Source organism: Pelobates fuscus, chromosome 10, assembly GCF_036172605.1.
Source record: "Pelobates fuscus isolate aPelFus1 chromosome 10, aPelFus1.pri, whole genome shotgun sequence".
Classification (NCBI taxonomy): Eukaryota; Metazoa; Chordata; class Amphibia; order Anura; family Pelobatidae; genus Pelobates; species Pelobates fuscus.
Window position 1 is genome coordinate 120,577,396 of NC_086326.1, and position 22,360 is coordinate 120,599,755.

General features: G+C 47.2%; 1 protein-coding gene across 1 annotated transcript in view; it reads left to right on the top strand.

Annotated features, from left to right (window-relative positions):
• LOC134575707 (pulmonary surfactant-associated protein D-like) overlaps positions 1 to 8,131 on the top strand; it is a 52,423-nt gene extending 44,292 nt beyond the window's left edge. Inside the window, exon 2 of the mRNA XM_063435079.1 lies at positions 7,566 to 8,131. Within this exon, the coding sequence (XP_063291149.1) occupies positions 7,566 to 7,945 (380 nt within the window). The 3' untranslated portion in view covers positions 7,946 to 8,131. The remainder of the gene's footprint in view (positions 1 to 7,565) is intronic.
• Positions 8,132 to 22,360: the final 14,229 nt, after the last annotated feature.

Below are 22,360 nucleotides of genomic sequence, written 5' to 3' on the forward strand. Positions count from 1 at the left end.
GGTTAAAATCGTTTAGGCGATAATCCCCTTTTCACAGACAGGCACAGCTACTGTAAAATCACCAAAACACACGAATTGGATATAAGTGAATGCACCAAACTTCCGAACTGCATACAAGGGAATAAGGTAGCACTCCAAACTCCCGAACTGGAACCTCACAAATAGCTGCTAGCAGACGAACAGGAAAAAGCTCCCAAGCGGCTTACACTCCTGGCAGTCAGTCCCTATCAGCATACAGTGAATCCCCCGAAGAACGAGACAAGGCTCCGTGTTGAGGGTCAAGCAGTGGTCGGTAGCCGAACGATGGCCACCTAAGAATCCACTTAATTACCGATTGCAACAATGTTGCAACCGGGTAATTGGTGCCACACGCCTCTAAGTGTGTGGGCTTGCGTTCGGTACATAATTCGTTTCACGAACAGCCGGTAAAGTGGTGGTTCGTGAAACGACCATTCAAATGCTAGCGGCTTTCGGCTGCTAGCATGGGAATACCATAGACAACATGCAATCTTACATTTACAGGCAGAATACACAATACATGTAATTACAATATACTAGCAGTTTGTAGGACAACCTTTAGGGAACTATTCTCGTAGTCTGAAGTGGCTAGGTTTGCCACAATGCTCCCCCAGAACCAAGCCGGCATACACAGTCTGATCCCAACGGATCGGCTTGGGGATGTCCGGAGGAGTACCCACAGATCACTTCTCAAGTTCAGTCTGTCTGGATAACCCGTCGGCGTTACCGTTTTGCTTCCCTGGCCGGTAATGAATAGTAAAGTCAAAGGGCTGCAGCGCCAAACTCCAGCGCAGCAGCCTGGCGTTGTCCCCGGCCACAAGGTTCAGCCACACCAACGGGTTGTGATCTGTGAGTAGGGAAAAAGGTTGTCCATACAAATACGGCTGTAACTTTTTGAGGGCCCACACCACGGCCAGGCATTCTTTCTCAATGGCGGCGTAGCTTACTTCACGGGGCAACAACTTTCATCTCAAGTAAGCTACGGGATGTTCTCCGCCATCTGCTTCTACTTGGCTCAGCACTGCTCCCAATCCAAACATTGAAGCGTCTGTGTGGACAAGAAATCTTTTAGTTGGATCAGGAGCGGCAAGTACAGGAGCATTAGTTAAAGCAGTCTTTAGTTGTTTAAATGCCTGTTCACACTCTGGGGCCCAGACAACCTGTCGAGGAAGGTTCTTGCGGGTCAAGTCAGTCAGGGGTTTGGCCAGGGCACTGTAATTGGCCACGAACTTTCTATAATACCCCGCAGTACCCAGAAAGGCTAGCACTTGGGTTTTTGTCCGCGGGGTGGGCCATTTGGCTACGGCTTCGATTTTGGCTGGTTCCGGTTTCTGTTGCCCACACCCCACCCGGTGGCCCAAGTACTGCACTTCTGCCATCCCTATATGACACTTGCTGGGTTTCAGCGTTAACCCTGCCTCTCCAATACGATCTAGAATGGCCCCTATATGTTGTAGGTGCTCTTCCCAGGTCTGGCTAAATATGGCAATGTCGTCTAAGTACGCACATGCATAACCTTGGAAACCGTCCAGTAGCCGATCTACCATCCGCTGAAAGGTAGCCGGGGCGTTTTTCATCCCGAAGGGCATGACCCAAAATTGGTACAGGCCAAACGGGGTGACAAAGGCCGACTTGGGGATGGCATCTTCGGCTAGTGGAATCTGCCAGTATCCCTTACACAAATCTATGGTAGTGAGATACTGGCCACGTGCCATCTTATCCAGCAGCTCGTCTATCCGGGGCATCGGGTAGGCATCTGACACTGTTTTGTCGTTTAGCCTCCGGTAGTCGACACAGAACCGTGTCGTGCCGTCCTTCTTAGGTACCAGCACTACCGGCGATGCCCAGGGGCTATCGGAAGGCTTGATAACCCCTAGCTGCAACATTTCATCCAGCTCAGTCTTCATATGAGTCCTGACTGATTCAGGGACACGATATGGAGCCTGTCGCATAGGTAGCTGTCCCGGGCTTTCGACTCGGTGGGTGGCTAGCGGAGTGTACCCAGGCAAATTGGAGAAGGTAGCCCCTTTAGCTACGATCAGCTCTTGTACCTGAGCACGCTCCTGAGGGCTTAGCCGCTCCCCCAGCTGAACCCCCCGGGATGGCTCTATCTGTTCTTCTGGCTCTAATAGGTCAGGTAGTGGCAGATTCTCCTGATCCTCCGAGGCTGAGGCGCATATCACCGCCACGTCCTCTATCCTCTCATGGTAAGGTTTGAGCATGTTCACATGGAGCATCCATCTCTTCCCAACCCCTGAGCAGGGGCCAATTACATAGGTGGTGTCACATCTCTGTTCCACCACCTGGTATGGGCCTTGCCAGATGGCCTGCAGCTTGTCTGTGCGGACGGGTTTTAAAATCAAAACCTTCTGTCCCACTTGAAAGCTGCGGTCTCTGGCTCCCTTATCGTACCAGCGGCGCTGGCGTCCCTGGGCTGCCTGGAGGTTGGTGCGCACAGTCTGAGTCAGCGCCTCCAGACGGTCCCGGAACTCCAGTACGTAAGATACAATAGGGGTTCCATCTGGGCTACTCTCTCCCTTCCAATGCTCCCTAATTAGATCTAACGGCCCTCGTACCCTCCTTCCGAACAGTAATTCAAAAGGGGAAAACCCTGTCGATTCTTGGGGTACCTCCCTATATGCGAAGAGCAGATGGGGTAAAAACCGCTCCCAGTCTTTATTCGCTTCTCCAAACGTACGGAGCATCTGCTTCAGCGTACCATTATATCTTTCACATAGACCATTCGACTGGGGGTGGTACGCAGAATTTACTATTGGCTTAATGCCACATATCTTCCACAATTGTTGGGTGACCTCGGCGGTGAATTGGGTGCCCCTATCGGATATTATTTCTTGAGGAAACCCCACCCGGGAAAATATCTTCATTAAAGCCTCGGCCACAGTTTCGGCATGAATATTAGTGAGGGCTACGGCCTCGGGGTACCGGGTGGCATAGTCCACTACAGTTAGGATATATCTTTTCCCAGAGGGACTGGGTTTGGGTAAGGGTCCTACTATGTCTACGGCCACCCTACTGAAAGGTTCTGCAATAATAGGGAGGGGACATAATTCGGCTTTGTGGCGGTCACCTCGCTTGCCTACTCGTTGGCAGATGTCACAGGAGGTGCAGTACTGTCTCACATCTTTAGAAATCCCAGGCCAGAAAAATGCATGGGTTAACCTGTATCGGGTACGGGTCATCCCTAGATGCCCAGACAAGGGAATATCGTGAGCAATCCTAAGTAGCTCTTGCCGATACTTCTGGGGAACCACTAACTGTTTGGTTGTCACTGTGACTGACCCTCCCACTCCTCTTTCAGCAATGCGGTATAGTAGCCCCTTCTCCCATGTGTACTGCTCCCCCTCTAACCCAGCCTGGTCGGTGTGTACTCTGTCCCTATATACCTGTAGGGTGGGGTCTAACTTAACCTCTGCCACAAATTTAGTTGGGGTATTCCAGGACATACGTGTCGTGTGGGGGTCATGGTCTCTTACCTGAACCTTAGAGTGTGCTTGTGGAGCCGTGGTGCGAGCCTGTTGCCGTGTGGTCACTGGATGGGCTTCCTGGTGTGGAGCCTGGGGTATAAAAGCAGAGGTCATCTGGCCCAAGTCATTCCCCAGCACAACATCTGCCGGTAAGTTTTGCATGAGGCCCACTTCTACAACCCCCTCCCCCACACCCCAATCCAAATGCACTTTAGCAGTTGGCAGTCGGTACACTGCTCCCCCTGCTACTCGTACTGCCACTGATCCGCCAGTGTGTGCGGAACCTGGAACTAGATGGGGTGCGATCAAGGTGAGAGTGGCTCCTGAATCTCGGAGCCCTTGTACTTCTTTCCCCTCCAGAGTCACTAGCTGGCGATGATGCTGCCTGTTGTCGGTGGCTCGAACTGACATCACCTCGTGTAGAATCCCTAGAGGTTCCTCTGCTTGAGCGCTCAATATTTCTTTGGTGACTGGGGCTACTTGAAGTGATGCGCAGCGGCCCTGGGTGCCAGATTCTGGTGGACTTGGTTCCATGCTTGTCGGCTCCGGTTCTGAGTGCACTCTCGAGAAATATGTCCCCACTGTTTGCATGTGTGACACTGGATGTTAGCCCAGCCATTATACCGGGAGGGAGGTGGCTGATTACCCTGAGCTGGTCTATACGGAGGTGCTGTTGGGCCGGTCGGTGTGAAGGTACTCGGTTGTACGGCGGGTCGAGGATAAGTCCTGGTTGAGGGCCCGTGATGTCTCCTGGCATCGAAATGCTGATCGGTTAGTCGGGCCGCTTCGGTTAGGGTGAGGGGCTTTCGATCCCTTACCCATTCTTGTGTTTCTGGGGACAAGCCATTAAAGAATTGTTCTAGCTGTCTCAGCTCCTCCATAGTGGTGGCGTGGCTGGCTTGTATCCATCCTTGTGATGCTTGGTCCAGCTTCTGCGCCCACTCTGCATGAGAATCTTTGTCTGGTTTGCATAAGCCTCTGAACTTGCGCCGGTATGCCTCTGGGGTAATGGCATACCTTTCTAGAATCGCTCTCTTTACTTTTGTATAATCCTTGCTGTCCTCTGGAGGTACAGCGCGGTAGGCTTCCGCTGCCCTACCCGACAGTTTGCCTGCCAGTAGTGGTACCCATACTGCTGGTTCCAAGTCATGTAAATCACATGGCCTTTCAAAATCTTTCAATTACCCGTCAATCTCATCCTTTTCTTCACAAAACACTTTAAATGCGTGATATGGGATTTGGGGCTTTACCTGTCCGTAAATGGAGGCAGCAATGGATTCTGCCCTGGACGGTGTCTCCGGTGTGCGGTTTGCCATCAGATAATCATGCACATCTGACATCAGCACGGTCATTATTTCCATGGGTACTGGCTGTGGCAAAAACTCCATCCTGGTTCTCAGCTCTCTCTGGTATGGGGTCTCTTCCATGGCTGGTGGAGGTGTAGCGCTGCGGCTCTGTCTCCCTCCATCAGTTCAGCGATCAGCACAGCCTTGTATTTATTGCTGGCTACTTTACCCCTGGCTTCCAGTAGCTCCTTTAATGTCTGCCGTTTCAATGCAGCATAATCAATCTCCATTCACCTCGTTGTTCGGTTCTTTGTTCCATACGAATTGCCTTCACTTTCCTTGTTCGGTAGTTTCAATTTACACGAACACCGCTTTTCGGCTGTAAGGTTGGATCCCGTCGCTTGCCACCAATTGTAACGAACCGTTTCAGCAGACAAGGGGTTAAAATCATTTAGGCGATAATCCCCTTTTCACAGACAGGCACAGCTACTGTAAAATCACCAAAACTCACGAATTGGATATAACTGAATGCACCAAACTCCCGAACTGCATACAAAGGAATAAGGTAGCACTCCAAACTCCCGAACTGGAACCTCACGAATAGCTGCTAGCAGACGAACAGGAAAAGCTCCCAAGCGGCTTACACTCCTGGCAGTCAGTCCCTATCAGCATACAGTGAATCCCCCAAGAACGAGACAAGGCTCCGTGTTGAGGGTCAAGCAGTGGTCGGTAGCCGAATGACGGCCACCTAAGAATCCACTTAATTACCGATTGCAACAATGTTGCAACCGGGTAATTGGTGCCACACGCCTCTAAGTGTGTGGGCTTGCGTTCGGTACATAATTCGTTTCACGAACAGCCGGTAAAGTGGCGGTTCGTGAAACGACCATTCAAATGCTAGCGGCTTTCGGCTGCTAACATGGGAATACCATAGACAACATGCAATCATACATTTACAGGCAGAATACACAATACATGTAATTACAATATACTAGCAGTTTGTAGGACAACCTTTAGGGAACTATTCTCGTAGTCTGAAGTGGCTAGGTTTGCCACACACCCCTTTTCCATGAGTCATTTAACCCTCAAGAGGGACCAATAAAGATGTATTATTTTGGTAGTTCCAATAAGGCTCTCTAATTAGCAACGTTTCGTTGTATACTGGTGGAGCAGTTTACATCTTGGGTATAGAGACTGGATTTGGGAGCACTTGTTTAGTTAACCCGTTCCAGTCTCTTCTTTATTTTTTATATCTATATATAATACATGTATATATATATCATATATATATATATATAAAATGTCATACTAAGTGTATTTTTATATTTATATATACATATATTAATATAAAAATACATGTATAATTAAATTACATACGTATATATACAATATATATATATATATATATATATATATATATATATATATATATATATATATATATATAGTATATATACATTATTATTATAAAATATAAATTATACGTATATAAAAATAAATAAAAAAATGTAAAAATTTTTTTTAATAATTTCAAAAAAAAAAATATATATATATATATACATGTAATTTTATTCTAACTGTATTTTGATATTAACATATATATATATATATATATCAAAATACACTTAGAATAAAATTATATATATATATATATCTATGTATAAAAAAATAAATACAAATAATACGAAATATACATATGTCCATATACATAATTACATAAATTATTTAATAAATATACACGTAGACTTCAAATGTATATATATTTAAATTCTACTTGCATATTTATGTAATATTATTACATAATTAAGTAATTTTAATGATTGTAATTTGAGGGACATGCCTGAGAACCCAGGCCGAAAGTCCAGAGAATTTAATTTGCTAGCACTATGTTTAACTCTGTAACTTTCTATGATACCCTAAAACCTGTACATGGGGGTACGGTTTTACTTGGGAGACTTTGCTTAACACAAAAATGAGTCTGTCAAAACAGTAAAACATATCACAGCGATGATATGGTCAGTGAAAGTGAAGTTTTTTGCATTTTGCACACACAAACCGCTCTTTCACCGATGATATTATTGCTGTGATAGGTTTTACTGTTCTGAAACACTATTTTTTTGTGTTCAGCGAAGTCTCCTGAGTATAACAGTACCCCACATGTAGAGGTTTTATAGTGCTTTGAAAGTTACAGGGTCAAATATAAGGTTTAATTTTTTTCATTGAAATTTGTCAGATTGGTAATGTTGCTGGCGTATGGAGTATGTTCCTTGGAGTATGTGTCTGCTGTATACAATGGCTTTGAAACACAACTCAGCAAGAGGAGCAAAGACAGTGAACAACTCCCGGACAGCTGCTTCATTGTTAATGCAACTCATCATCATGACCTTTTTCCTGTCCCTTTCCGGTGTTTCAAGTGGTGCTTGCTTTTGATATCTCATCACCTTATCTAGAAAGAGGGAAGAGATAACTAAGTGTCACTTCATGCTCGTGACATATTGTTTATTTATATTTTAAAATTAATTATAAAATTACAATTTCAGATATGTAGTCACCGATAGATTTGACATTTCCCATGACATTTTTTAGCAAAAGTAACAGAAATATTGGAAATACCTGCAATATGTGCCAGAAGGCTTAATTTCTTCAGTATTTAATTTCTTATTTGAAATTTAATAGTTTTCTAAATAATGTCACAGAACACTAGAAACATTTTTATTGCTGTATAATATTATTTTATAAAGCTAAAAATTTAAGCTGATGTTTTATTTGTTTTAAGCCCTGGTGTTCTCTAAAGGAGCAAACAGTCATGACAAAATCTATATTACAAATGGCCAGGAAGCAACGTACAATGAAGGAAAAGCAATTTGCTCTTCAGCTGGAGGACAGCTTGCTTCACCAACTAATGCAGAAGAGAACCGAGTTATACTAGCCGTAGCTCAACAAAATAAGAAGATTCCATATCTTGGTATTAATGACATTCAGACTGAGGGAACGTTTAGATACCCAAATGGAGTGAGAATCAGCTACTCAAACTGGAAAGTTCGTGAACCCAATGATCTAAACGGGATTGAGGACTGTGTGGAAATGCTGGACTCAGGATTATGGAATGATAGGATCTGTACAGAAAAACGACTTGTCATTTGTGAATTTTTTTAAAATTTTATTTTTTTCTTTTGTTTATAAACATTTACATTTTTAGGATGTAGAAATATAATCATAATGGAAATCAAACTGGTGCGCTTGAATCATACCCTGGTTAAAATAAATTCCAAGGAAATATGGTTTGTCATTTGCCCTTTGACTAATGTTACCAGCCTTTCGAATAAATACATTTAAAGCATCTATATTTAAACAATAATTTGTGAACAGTGGTAGAGTTGCTCTGCTCCATATTGTATCCATAGTAATATAATATAAATATTTTTACATATATTTCAAATACATCAATGGGTTTTAACTTTTATTGAGAGTGATTTTTTTTTATTTAAATTTTCTATTTTCTGCTACAGCTGATATTATTAAAGTTATACAACACTGCTACTTTGTCTTGATCCAGTTACATTGGGATGTCCATTAAGGTCTCTTATATTTATAAAACAGATAAGGTTCATTTAACGATCTTACAGGTCAGGAATCTCCACTAGATAATATCACTTACTGCGAAGTGACATATCACATTTGTGGCTAGTGTGTCAGTCCCTTGGGTAAGCAAAAGAAAATCAGTTTCACTGCAGTAAGCAATTGCACGCACACAAGAGTTCCGTTTTATTAAAGGGATCCTATAGTGCCAGGAAAACATGTGTAGGTCCCCCCCTCCCTCGGGGCTGCACTCCTGCAGAGCTGAAGGGGTTAAAACCTGTCTCAGGCTCAGCCCACGCTCCTCCCCCGCCTCAGCCGGCAGGGGAGACCTACTGCGCATGCGCGGTAATGGCCGCGCGCGCATTAGACCTCCCCATAGGAAAACCATTATTCAATGCTTTCCTAAAGGGAAAATCGGATGCTGGAGGTCCGTGAGGATGTGCAGCGTCAGATAACGGACTAAAAGTCAGTTTGGATTCTGTGGCTGTCTGTTAGACAGCCACAGAGGGCAGACTTAGAGCTGCAATGTAAAAATGTCGTTCAAGAATGGGTAGGACATTGACTCACTGATCCATATACAGCAAGGACATCGGAATGTGGTTTGGACTAGAGAAGTGCTATATATATAAAACCCTTGCACTCAAGGCCAAAGTGGATGAAACACAGAGCATCCACATGTACATCACGAAGATGAACTGCTAAGGGAGACTTCAACAGGTAGAGGATGCAGAAAAAGAGGAGGTTCCTTGGCAAGACAAACCTCTCTCGCTCTATATATATATATATATATATATATATATATATATATATATATATATATATATATACACAGGGCCGGACTGGCCCACCGGGATACCGGGAAATTTCCCGGTGGGCCGCGGCACCTGGGGGGCTGGAGATAGAGAGGGAGCCCTGCTGCACAAGAATATCGCGGCCGCCAGCCGCATGTCGGTGCCGCCGGGTGGCCGGTCCGGCGGCACACTATGAGGTGATTACTTGCGGCCGGCGGCCCCATCTCCTCTGCTGACAGCTATGCTGCTGTCAGTATCAGTGAGTGTGCCAGGCGGCCGCCTAACCGGTCCGGCGGCACACTCACTGATACTGACAGCCGTACAGCTATCAGTACAGGAGGAATGAGGGAGGGGGCGGAGCTAACTACCAAGCTCCCTCGCGGTTCCCATAATTCCCAGCATCTACACATCATAGAGTAGGGATTACTCTATGATGTGTAGATGCTGGGAATTATGGGAACCGCGAGGGAGCTTGGTAGTTAGCTCCGCCCCCTCCCTCAGTCCTCTTGTAAAAAGGTCAGAAGGGGAAGGGGGGAGGACAAATAGAGAGGAGGGGGGCAATTAGAGGGGGATGGGGGGGACAAAGAGGGGAAAGGGGAGGCAAATAGAGGGGAAGGGGGGAGGCAAATAGAGGGGAAGGGGGAGGCAAATAGAGGGGAATGGGGGGACAAATAGAGGGGAGGGGGGCAAATAGGGGGGAGGGGGGAAGACAAATAGAGGGGAAAGGGGGAAGACAAATAGAGGGGAAGGGGAGAGACAAATAGAGGGGAAGGGGGGCAAATAGAGGGGAAGGGGGGGCAAATAGAGGGGAAGGGGGAGGCAAATAGAGGGGAAGGGGGAGGCAAATAGAGGGGATGGGGGAGGCAAATAGAGGGGATGGGGGAGACAAATAGAGGGGATGGGGGAGACAAATAGAGGGGATGGGGGAGACAAATAGAGGGGATGGGGGAGACAAATAGAGGGGAAGGGGGGGCAAATAGAGGGGAAGGGTGGGACAAATAGAGGGGAAGGGGGGAGAGAAATAGAGGGGAAGGGGGGAAATAGAGGGAAAACAAATAGAGGGGAAGGAGAGAGACAAATAGAGGGGTAACAGAAACACTGGGGAAGGGGGGCAAATAGAGGGGAGGGGGGCAAATAGAGGGGAGGGGGAGACAAATAGAGGGGAAGGGGGAGAGACAAATAGAGGGGAAGGGGGGAGAAACAAATAGAGGGGAAGGTGGGAGAGACAAATAGAGGTGAAGGGGGCAAATAGAGGGGACGGGGGGACAAATAGAAGGGAAGGGGGGCAAATAGAGGGGAAGGGGGGAGACAAATAGAGGGAATGGGGGAGACAAATAGAGGGGAAGGGGGAGCAAATAAAGGGGGAGGCAAATAGAGGGGAAGGGGGAGGCAAATATAGGCGAAGGGGGGAGACAAATAGAGGGGATGGGGGGAGACAAATAGAGGGGAAAGGGGGCAAATAAAGAGGAAGGGGGGGGCAAATAATAGAGGGGAAGGGGGGAGAGAAATAGAGGGGAAGGGGGGAGAAAAATAGAGGGGAAGGGGGGGCAAATAGAGGGGAAGGGCGGGAGACAAATAGAGGGGAAGGGGAGAGACAAATAGAGGGGTAATAGAAACACAGGGGAAGGGGGGACACAGAGACTGAGGGGTAATAGAAAGACACCAGGTTGGGGGATGACGACAAAGAGACAGAGGGGTAATAGAGAGACAGGGGATGGGGGGGTCAAAGAGGGGTAATAGAGACAGAGGGGTAATAGAGAGACATAGGGGTTGGGGGGACAAAGAGAGGGGTATTAGAGAGACACAGGAGAAGGGGGGACACAGAGACATATGGGGTAATAGAGAGACACAGGGGATGGGGGTACAAAGAGACAGATGGGTAAGAGAGAGACACAGGGAGGAGATGGGGAAGAGAGACACAGGGATGAGATGGGGAAGAGAGACACACTGGAGGTTTGTTGGGGGGACAAAGAGACATACAGTAGGGAAGGGGAACAAAGTGACACAAGATTTGTGGGAGGCAACGCTGGGCTGGGGAAAAAGAGACAGAGAGTGGCTGGGAGAAGAGAAAGAGGCACACAGAGTCTGGAGTTAGAAAGAGACACACAGATGAGATTTGGAAGGGGGGAAAGAGACAAAGTGGCTGGGGCTAAAAACAACATAAAAGGGGCTGGGGGAAAGAGAAATACAGAGGCTGGAGAAGGGTAAAATGAAACACACAGGGACTAGGATGAAGTAAAAGATGCACAAGGGTTGCTGTAAGAGGAAAAAAAGGAGACAATTGGAGACAAGATACACTAAACAAGGTAAAGGTAATAGACGTAAATTGATGTGATCCTGACAGTAATACACACACACACACACACATATATATATATATATGCATGTATATTGATGTGTGTATTAGTAACATATAATTAAGCCTATAATATTTACACATATAGTAATATACATTTATATATGCCTAATACACACATAAATGTCATATATGTATGTATGTGTGTATGTGTGTAATGAGCACGTATTGGCCCTGTCTTGTTGCTAGTTGCATACTGATGCACAATAACATATTCAAAGTGAAGAGCGCACCCATAGAACTTCAAAATTAACCAGATCACTTCATTTTTTTTAGTTGTGCAACTGCAGACATTCAGCATTTCAGTATCATTACTAAAATGTCCTTAATAGGCCAAAGTAGTTGTACTGAAACATTGATTACATGCAAATGTACGTCTACTTAAAATAAAGGCGCTCTTTTGTTTATTTTGAAGCCCTATATGCATTCCTTTGTTGGAGTAAGAGTTTTCAATTTTAAGTTATTTTTTCACCCTCTATATCAGCACACTATGCTGGCGCGACGCATTATTGGGCTGGTATAGAATTTTTTTCCAGGGCTGATTTTAGTTCCCAGTCCGGCCCTGTATATATATATATATATATATATATATATATAAAGAGCAAAAAACAAGTCACCAGAGATTGCTGAAAACGCACAACAGCTCAATTAGTCGGCTCTTCGGTGGGTCCCCACTCAGTTCTCAATCTGATTTTAGATTATCTTGTGCCATTACAGAGAGAACTAAGCCATGAATCTCAGACTGATTTCACCCAAAAGGGCAGAACAGATCCCAAATACAGGCCTGCTCTCTCTGCACAAGAAATACAGCAACCCCAGATGATTGTTTCAACCTTGTTAGGCATCATCAGTGAGTTATAGCCAATATACCTCCATTCCCAAACTATAAATATAAATTAAAACTTAACTGAAAAAAACTACATTTCCTAAGCCTGGGTTTGCCACCTACACCGCAGAACTGTCTACTAACAAGCTACCAGAAGGCAAGGAGCAAGTAAAAAAGTGGGAGGGGCCCATTGGACAAGCCCCAGTGTGTATTAGAATACAATCTCAAAGAAACACTAGTGCCTTTATAAAAATGGGGTTCATCCACTAAGGAGTATACTTTTTGCTGACCATTGGGAAAAGTCCAATGTGCCCATAAAAAAAAAAAGTGTGACTCCCCAGGCAAAATTTGTAACAAGGAAAGTTTTTTTCCACAAAAATATTTACAAAGAAAATAAATAAGGAAAAATTATTCCTGTCTAGTGTGCTAACAGTACTAGGTAGGAGGTTGGAAAACCAATTCCTAAAAGCAAAAAAGTAAAGAGATCATCGGTGGATGTCCCCAACACAAAAGAAAATCCACAATAAATATATGTAGACCATGACCAGACAACCATTTTTAACATTGTGATACAGGAAAATGTAGGAAAAGGCCACAAATTCCAACTCAGAGTCCCCCTCCTATATTTATAAAATAAAGAGTACAAAACACATTATATCATTCAAGCCACTGGGGGCTATAGTTTCCAATTTTCTTATCTAGAATGCTTTACATTGCAATAGGACATTTAAATGGTTAACTCCTCTTTTTAAGGGGAAATGTGGTCAATGGCCACAAATTTGAGCATAGGTAGTTGGTGGTTATGTTCCAAAAAGTGTTTGGTCGCTGGTCTATCGCAATTGCCATCACAGTATGCTGTTCTAGTCAAAGAGCAATATCCTCTGATCTGATCTCTTAAAGTAGAATCTGTTGGACAATGTAGACCAAGCCACATGGGCAAGTAAAATTGTAAACTACAAATTGCATAGTACATGTAATCATATGTTTTATTAAAAATCTTTTTTCCAATATGGGGATGTTGGAAGGTTTTAGAAGGGTCCATGTGGCTGCAAGTGGCACAGCCTAAGCATCTATAAAAGCTGTGTTTGTCTGGGCTGTGTGATTTTTATAACAATGGAATTATGCAATGATTACATACCCTTGCGCTATGGCACTCACCTGGTTCCCTTACCTGCCCATGTAGGCACCACATCAGTTTCACACCCTCAGACACCTTTGCCAGCAATTCAAAAGCCAGACACTATAGCCTTCCACTTTTTATGATGTCATTGAGTCGCAACTACGTCATAACCGCATCTCTCCATTGCCGATGCCCACTCACATTTATAAATTCTTGATTAAATATATACAAAACAACAAAGGTCTTCCAACTACACTTGAGCTTTACATCTGCTCAGTGCACTGTTGTGGTTTCCAGAATGGTTATCTCAGTGCACATTTTTTCTATACTCCGATTCCTGGTTGTTGATCTTGGCCTTTCTCGACTATTCTGTTCTCTATCCCTGAACTTCGATTGGATTGGACAATTGCCCTTGCCCCATGATTGAACATTTATATCTTTTGTTCTTTGTATGTTAGGCCCAGCCACTCTAAGGTCTGGTAATACTTACTGCTATCTACTGTTTTTCCTGTGTGAGTATTCTGGACAATACCTGGAAATACTCTGGAGGTAGTCTGAGGTATACAGTAAGATTTGTTTAAGTTATTTACCTCGTTAAAATGGCAGACTTTGGTCAGTGTAATAGTGGTTATGCATATGTTCCACTATTTTGGAGTTTTGGAAGCTGTCTAATCTTTAGACAGTTCTCTATATTGCTGAAGGAGATTATATTTTTGAAGTCTGAGATTTGTAAATTCTCTGTTAAACAAACTCAGGCTGGGACTGTTGCAAAGCCACTGCAGCTTGCTAAGAATGGCAGATGGATAACTGTAGAATCTGGTAGACTTAAAGTTGTGGATAAAAGGCATATTGCACATAATGTGTCTGTACATAATACATTTTCAGTGCTTTCAGAGTGTTATGGATAGAGATGTCGTGAACATAACATTTTCGGTTCGCGAATGGCGAACGCGAACTAATGCAAATGTTCACGAACCGGCGAACCGGGCGAACCGCCATAGACTTCAATGGGCAGGCAAATTTTAAAACCCACAGGGACTCTTTCTGCGCACAATAGTGATGGAAAAGTTGTTTCAAGGGGACTAACATTAGTGGTACTATGCGTGCAAGCTGTAGGCCTGACACCCGCTTGAAGACAACTAACTGCTATTATATTACAGTCAAAAACTTTTTTGGTTTTTAAATGCAATCTATTGCGACACCAGATAAGAGTGGGACTGTGCACTGGCAGAGGTTGGCAGAGTAGACGCTGTAGGCCTAACACCCGCTTGAAGACAACTAACTGCTATTATATTACAGTCAAAAACTTTTTTGGTTTTTAAATGCAATCTATTGCGACACCAGATAAGAGTGGGACTGTGCACTGGCAGAGGTTGGCAGAGTACACGCTGTAGGCCTGACACACACGCTTGAAGACAACTAACTGCTATTCAATCTATAACAGTGAAAAAAAAATTTGTTGGGGCGTGGCCTGAGGTCCGAGCAGCATGGCCGCCTAACTCCTGAGCTCCTCGCCACCGCGCTCCTAACAGCCACTTACCGCAAGTCTACCGACCCTGATGGGGCGCACAAAGCGGGCGGAACACCCGCAGACCCCCAGGACTGCACCCCAGGCACCTTCCGCGGGCCCGATGGACGGGTTCCTTCAAACCCCGCTGGGGTCTAGCCAGGCCGCGCACGGCTCCAAAATGGCGCCGGTCTCCCCTGCCTCTTCAAACTCCGATCAGGAGCAGCCCACGCTGGCTGATATAGGTGCAGAGATCAGGCGCCTGGCCAGTAATATGGTCACAAAGGCTGACCTGCAATCTCTCACCTCCACCCTTCAAGCCTCCCTTGCCTCAGCAGTGACTGCACTGAAGGCTGACATAGACACACAGGACGGCCGGATACAGGCTCTGGAGGCGCAGGCACAGACCACGCAACGCCAAACATCAGCAGCTGATACAGCGCTCGCAAGACAGGGCAACATGCTACTGACCCTGCGCCGCCAGGTGGAGGACCTGGACAACAGGAGCCGCCGCTCCAATATCCGGGTAAGAGGGGTACCTGAGCAGGATGGCGCAGAAAATGCGGAGGTCCTGCTGACCGGGCTATTCCGACACATATTAGGGGGTGAAGCCCCAGCGGAGATACGCTTTGAAAGAGCACACATGGCCCTGAGACCCCGACTCCATGAAGGGGACCCCCGAGATCTCATTTGCTGCCTTCACTCCTTCCCACTAAAGGAACGCATAATGCGCACCGCCAGAACGCGACCTACATGGCAGTACCAGGGTGCTGATGTCTCTCTATACCACGACCTCTCCCCAGCCACGTTAGAAGCGCGCCGAGCCCTCAGACCCATAACGGCTGCCCTCAGGGAACGCAATATACCGTATAAATGGGGCTTCCCCTTTAGCATACAGGTACGCCACCGCAATGAGTGGGTGGCTGCACGCTGGCCAGATGAAGTCCCACATTTCCTGCAACGTCTGGATCTACCGCCTATAGCTGTGCCGGACTGGATCCTGGAACCGTTAGATAGGGAACCCAGACCGCAGAGGCCACCACGGCGACCGCGGATAGATTCCAGGGAGGCCCACCCAGGCGTTCTGCTCGCCCACCCGACTAATCCAGAAGAATAACTCTCAGCGACCGGGAACAAGCCCACCTGTGACCTGCTGGCCCAGTAGGCCTACACAACATGGAATCCCAGTGAAAGGCTGCTCATAAGCTTTGCCTTAGCCGTGGCTGGCCGGCCGGTACGGGTGGGCACCTGGCCCGCCACCTGAAAATGTTTTTCTCCTTCTTCTTTTATTGTTTTTTTCTCTTTTGTCTCTTTGGGTGGGGGACGGGAATAGGTTTCCAGATATTGCTGCCATGGACCGGACGGGAGGCCCCCTCATCCCTCTGCGGAGGCCGGGACACGAGCCTAACACAGCCATCTGCCTCCCCTAAGGTAACTTAGCCTTCATTTGCCCCCATGTTTTTTCCTTTTTTCTTCCTCCTGGAACTGGCCGGGCTGTTTTGGGAGGGGAAACTGGGTCGGGCATCACTAGCTTGGAGGGGTCCTGCCACCCGCAGTGATTGGCTGAAACCAGCACAGGACCAGGGAAGTCTACCTTCAGCGCTACACCTGAGCCCACCAAGCTGTCAGATACATCTGGCCCGCTCGCATCTGGTTGAACGCTGGAATGCTGGACACTCAGCTACAGGTCTATACGGGTGTGGGGGGAATGGGGGGGGGGCATTGTGAGGCTTGATGTGCAAGAGGGTAGGGGAGGGGGAAGAGGTACAGGAATCACTATGCTCTAATATAGTTTTGCAATTCACTAACCCCATGGGAAAGACATAGGGAAAAGGGAGGGGGGATTGGGGGGAGGGAAGAGGGGAAGGAAAGGAAAGATAAAATGAGGAAAAAGGAGAGAGGAAAAGAGGGGGGAGAGAGGAAAAGAGGGGGGAGAGGGAAAAAGGGGTAAAAAACAAAACAAAAAAAAACAGGGATACGGGGGGGGGGTTGGAAGTGGTGGAGGGACAATCCTGGGAACTATGCAATATCTGTAGGCTACTATTTAACCAATTGTCTCAATTCTAGGCGTACATGCTACGGGGGGATGTATTGTGTTTTATACATTTAACCATGTACCGGCATTTCTATACCCGGCTGTCTCATGTTTAGGCATCAATGTGATAAATGACATGTCTCATCTGTTATATCTTTTTCTCATGTGATACACCTACGCCTTCTCCATCCCAGGTACGCAGCTGATGTTGGTCCGGCCAGTCCCCTAGACCACTGACACCCCTTGCCACACAGTTGATGCTGCACGAGCTACTGCTGGTAGTGTTTGCTTGGCCCCTTCCCGACACCCCCCAAGCTATATGACGAACGTTGGGCGTGCTCAACTTGACCGGCAGAGACCCCTGTTCCTGGACATTGATCCCCCAGCCCGCAATTATGCTGTACTTCCACCTCATCCCACGCCCCAGCGATACCCGACGATCTACTCTGGCCCATATTGCCCTCACAGGAGACCGTGATATAGGTGAGGCTCGCCCCCACCAGGACCCCACTGTACTTCCCCAAAAAGACGACATCAGACCCTCTTCACCCAGGTCCCCTTGGGCCACTGACACAACTTGCTAACTAAACTACTCCATGTAAGTGACATATGACTAATGACGAGGAGGAAACTTGACTGCCATGGGAAAAGGCGAAAAAGGGGAGCAATAAACAGATAACAGGGGGGTGGGGGGGGGAGGGGGTTGGCAGGGGTGGAGGGACAACCCTGGGAACTATGTACTAACTGGAGGCTATTATTTACCCTATTGTCTCAATTCTCGGCCTGCCTGATACGGGGGGGATGTATTGTGTTTAATCATAGGCGTGCGCACGGGGTGTGCCGGGTGTGCCTGGGCACACCCTAATCCCCGCGGCACGCGCTATGTATTGAGACCGGCAGGGGAGATCTCAGGATCTCCCCTGCCGGCTCATGCAGACCCAGCGCTATCCGAGCGCCGGCTCTGCTCTCAGCCTCCCCTCACCGGCCCACAGGCATGGAGGGAGGCAGGAGAGGACCCGGGGAGCTATTGCCAGCAGCTCCGCCGGGTTCCTCTCGCGAGATCTGAGCGTTGCCGCGGCAATGCTCAGATCTCGCGTGAGTGAACTCTAGCCCTGCGGGGCTAGAGTTCACTCTCCACTGGACCACCAGGGATGGATGGCTGCAGCAGCAGCAGGATCCCCCTTCCCAGGCATAAGGTAAAAAGGGAGGGGGGATAACTGATCTTCCCCCACCTCCACTGGACCACCAGGGAAAGCAGCAAGGAAAGATCCCCCCTCCCTACATAAAGTAAGAAGGGAGGGGGGATATTAAGTAATGTACCTCCACCCCCCACAATCACCCACACACACATACACACAGCACCAACACACATACAGCACCCACACACAGCACCCACACACATACACAGCACCCACAGACATACACAGCACCCACAGACATACACAACACCAACACACATACAGCACCCCCACACATACAGCACCCACACACATACACAGCACCCACAGACATACACAGCACACACACACATACACAGCACACACAGACATACACAGCACCCACAGACATACACAGCACCCACACACATACACAGCACCCACACACATACACAGCACCCACACACATACAGCACCCACACACATACAGCACCCACACACATACACAGCACCCACACACATACAGCACCTACACACATACACAGCACATACACACATACAGCACCTACACACATACAGCACCCACACACATACAGCACCTACACACATACACAGCACATACACACATACAGCACCTACACACATACAGCACCTACACACATACAGCACCCACACACATACACAGCACCTACACACATACATACACAGCACCTACACACATACAGCACCTACACACATACAGCACCTACACACATACAGCACCTACACACATACAGCACCCACACACATACACAGCACATACACACATACAGCACCCACAGACATACACAGCACCCACACACATACATAGCACATACACACATACAGCACCCACAGACATACACAGCACCCACACACATACACATCACCAACACACATACACAGCACCAACACACATACATCACCCACACACACAGCACCCTCACAAACACACAGCACTCTCACACACATTACACAAACAGCACTCTCACACTCACACAGCACACTAACAGTACCCTCACAAACACAAACAGGACCCTAACAAACACACACAGCACACTACCAGTACCCTCACACACAAACATCAACCTCACACACAGTACATTTACAGCACCCTCACAAGTGCACACACACACACAAACAGCACCCTGACACACAGTACATTCACAGCACCCTCACAAGCACGCACACACAAACACCCACATAGTACACTACCAGCACCCTCACACACACATCACACTAACAGCACCCTCACACAGCCCACACACACAGCTTTGTGTCTGTGTGTGTGTATATATGTGTATATATATATATATATACATATATACATACATACATATACATATATATATATATATATATATATATATATATGTAAAAAACAGATAAAATTCGTATCTTGTAATACCTTTTTTATTGGACTAACAGAATTTTTTAGTGACAAGCTTTCAGGATAACCTCCCTTTCTCAAGTCTGAGAAAGGGAGGTTCATATATATACACGCCGCGCACACCTATGCATTTAATCATGTACATGTATACCGGCATTTCTATACCCGGCTGTCTCATGTTTAGGCATCAATGTGATAAATGACATGTCTTATCTGTTATACCTTTTTCCCATGTGATACACCTATGCCTTCCCCATCCCGGGTACGCAGCTGATGTTAGTCCTGCTAGTCCCCTAGACCACTAACACCCCTTGTCACACAGGTGATGCTGCACGAGCTACTGCTGGTAGTGGTGGCTTGGCCCTTTCCCGACGCCCCCCAAGCCACGCTGGACCTTCTGACTAACGTTGGGCATGCTCAACTTGATTCCATGCCCCAGCGATACCCGACGATCTACTCTGACTCATACTGCCCTCGCAGAAGACCGTGATATAGGTGAGGCTCGCCCCCGCCAGGTCCCCACTCTACTTCCCAAAAAGACGACGTAAGACCCTGTAACGGATCACCTGGCACCCCGACTGAGTACCTCCGTTAATGGATGCTCCTAGTGCTTCCTGAGGACTCCAAGCACTCTGGCAGACACCACAATCACCGAATCCGAGAAACCTTTTAAATTCTCCCAAGCATATGAATGCTGTAGACCATTGAATAGGAACCATACGAATAGGCTTGTACTCCTAGCAGTCAACTGGAACAGCACGCAATAAATCCTTCACCCCCAATAATGAGACGACACATCACTTTGAGGGTAAAACAGGAACTCTGGACTGGCTCATCCAGCCTGGCTTTTATTACAATAATCCACATACAGGCCACACCCAGGGGGAGGCATAAAATAACCAATCACATACATGGTTCAGCCCACACATCCCCTCCCCTCAGATAACATTAAACCCAATTATCCGGTACACTTTTCCAGCCAAGTTCTGGATGTACCCCCAAAACAGGGGGTACACCTTTAAATCCAGCATCGCTGGATAGCCCTTATTCAGGGGGACAACATATCCAAAATTCAAGTCATTCGGATGAACAGTTCGGGAGATATGAGGTTCCAAAGATTTGACCGACCGCATGGGTAAAGTATCCGAAAACAGTTCCATGCATTTTGGCCCTGCGGTCGGTCACAAACAAGGGAATGAAAACAGACGAATTGCCTGTGTTATAGAGCCTGGAGAGGGTTTGAATGAATTCCCTTGTTTGTGGGGTTCTTTCTACCGAACGGCGGGTCATTCGGTAGTTTCCATACGAATTTCTGGAAGTATGGAGGTCTCAGCGGTGTTTGCCTAGTCAAGTGTCCGATTTTAGTTCCAGACACTCGACGGCAAAACACCGCTGTTCGGTAGTTTAAGATGGCCGCCGCCACGTGTTTGTTTCCCGAATGGCGGCCACCCAGAGGACAAAGAATACATTACACTGATTGCCAATTACCCGTTTGCAACATTGTTGCAAACTGTAATTGGAGGCACACTTATTCCTGGGTGGTCTGGTTGTTCGGTAGTTTCACTCAATATAATGAATAGAGTGATTCTACCGAACAATCAGAGGAATGCTGCATACATATCCCAGGTTAAACTCAACACATAAATACATATGTAATATTAAAGGCAGTATACTGGAATATGCTCCACAGTCTTAAAGGGACAGTAGTCCCAAAAGTCCCAATATGTCCATCGCTGATTTTAAAGGGCCAGTAGCAGCAATATAAAGTACAATATGCCCCAAATAACCCAGGGGCCATAGTCAGCAGGTAGGAGGCTAGCAAACAGGCTTCTCCAGGGCCCAGTGGCGAGGTTGGTTTCGCCACAGACCCCCTTCACCCAGGTCCCCTAGGACCGCTGACACGACTTGCTAACTACACTATTCCATGTAAGTGACATATGACTACTGACGAGGTGGCGGAGCACCCATAGGCTGCCCACGACCCTAATCTACCTCTTCATACGAGAGAGGTATCACCCAAGGTGGTGATGCTTGCCGGACACACCCACTAACCCCGAACGTACTCGTGTGAACAAACCCTTCCCACGGGGAATCGGTAGTTGGACGCTGCTGGACTTGCTCTAGCGGACCCGACTGTCGCTTGCCGCTGTGGTCACACGAAAATACCCTCCTAGGAGGGTTCCTCTACACCTACATCTAGGTGTAGTTGCCGTCTCTCTAACCCCCGTTTACTACTCTCAACTCTAACCAAGGTAACCAAGGTAACGTCGCTTGGGAGGGGAAAGGGAGATAAGGTGTAACTGACGCCCCCTCCATTCTCTCAAGCTCTTCCCTAACTCCTTCTTCTCGTCCCCCCCCTTTTTTTTTTTCTACTCGTCCCTTACCCTCTCCCCGCTCCCCCCTGCCCGTACGGACCACGATGCCGCGAGGAATGGCCGTGGCCCCTCGCCCCCTCACGACCTACGAGCCCGACCCATACCGACCTCTACGCTAGGCGTATATCTGTAGCCTTCTTACAAGAGACGCACTTCAAGGAGGGCGCAGCCCCAATACTAAAAAGCAGGCACTATCCCAACGCCGCCTGTAGTAACCACCCCACAGCCCGCAGGGCAGGGGTGGCTGTCCTCCTGGAGGCGAAGCTACAATTCTGCGAAGCGGACCGCCTATCGGATGCAAATGGCAGATACCTCTTCCTTAAGGGAGATATTCATGATAAGCGATACACTTTCGCTACAATCTACGTCCCGAACAACAATCAAGCCCAATACATACACAAAACCCTCCTTAAGCTC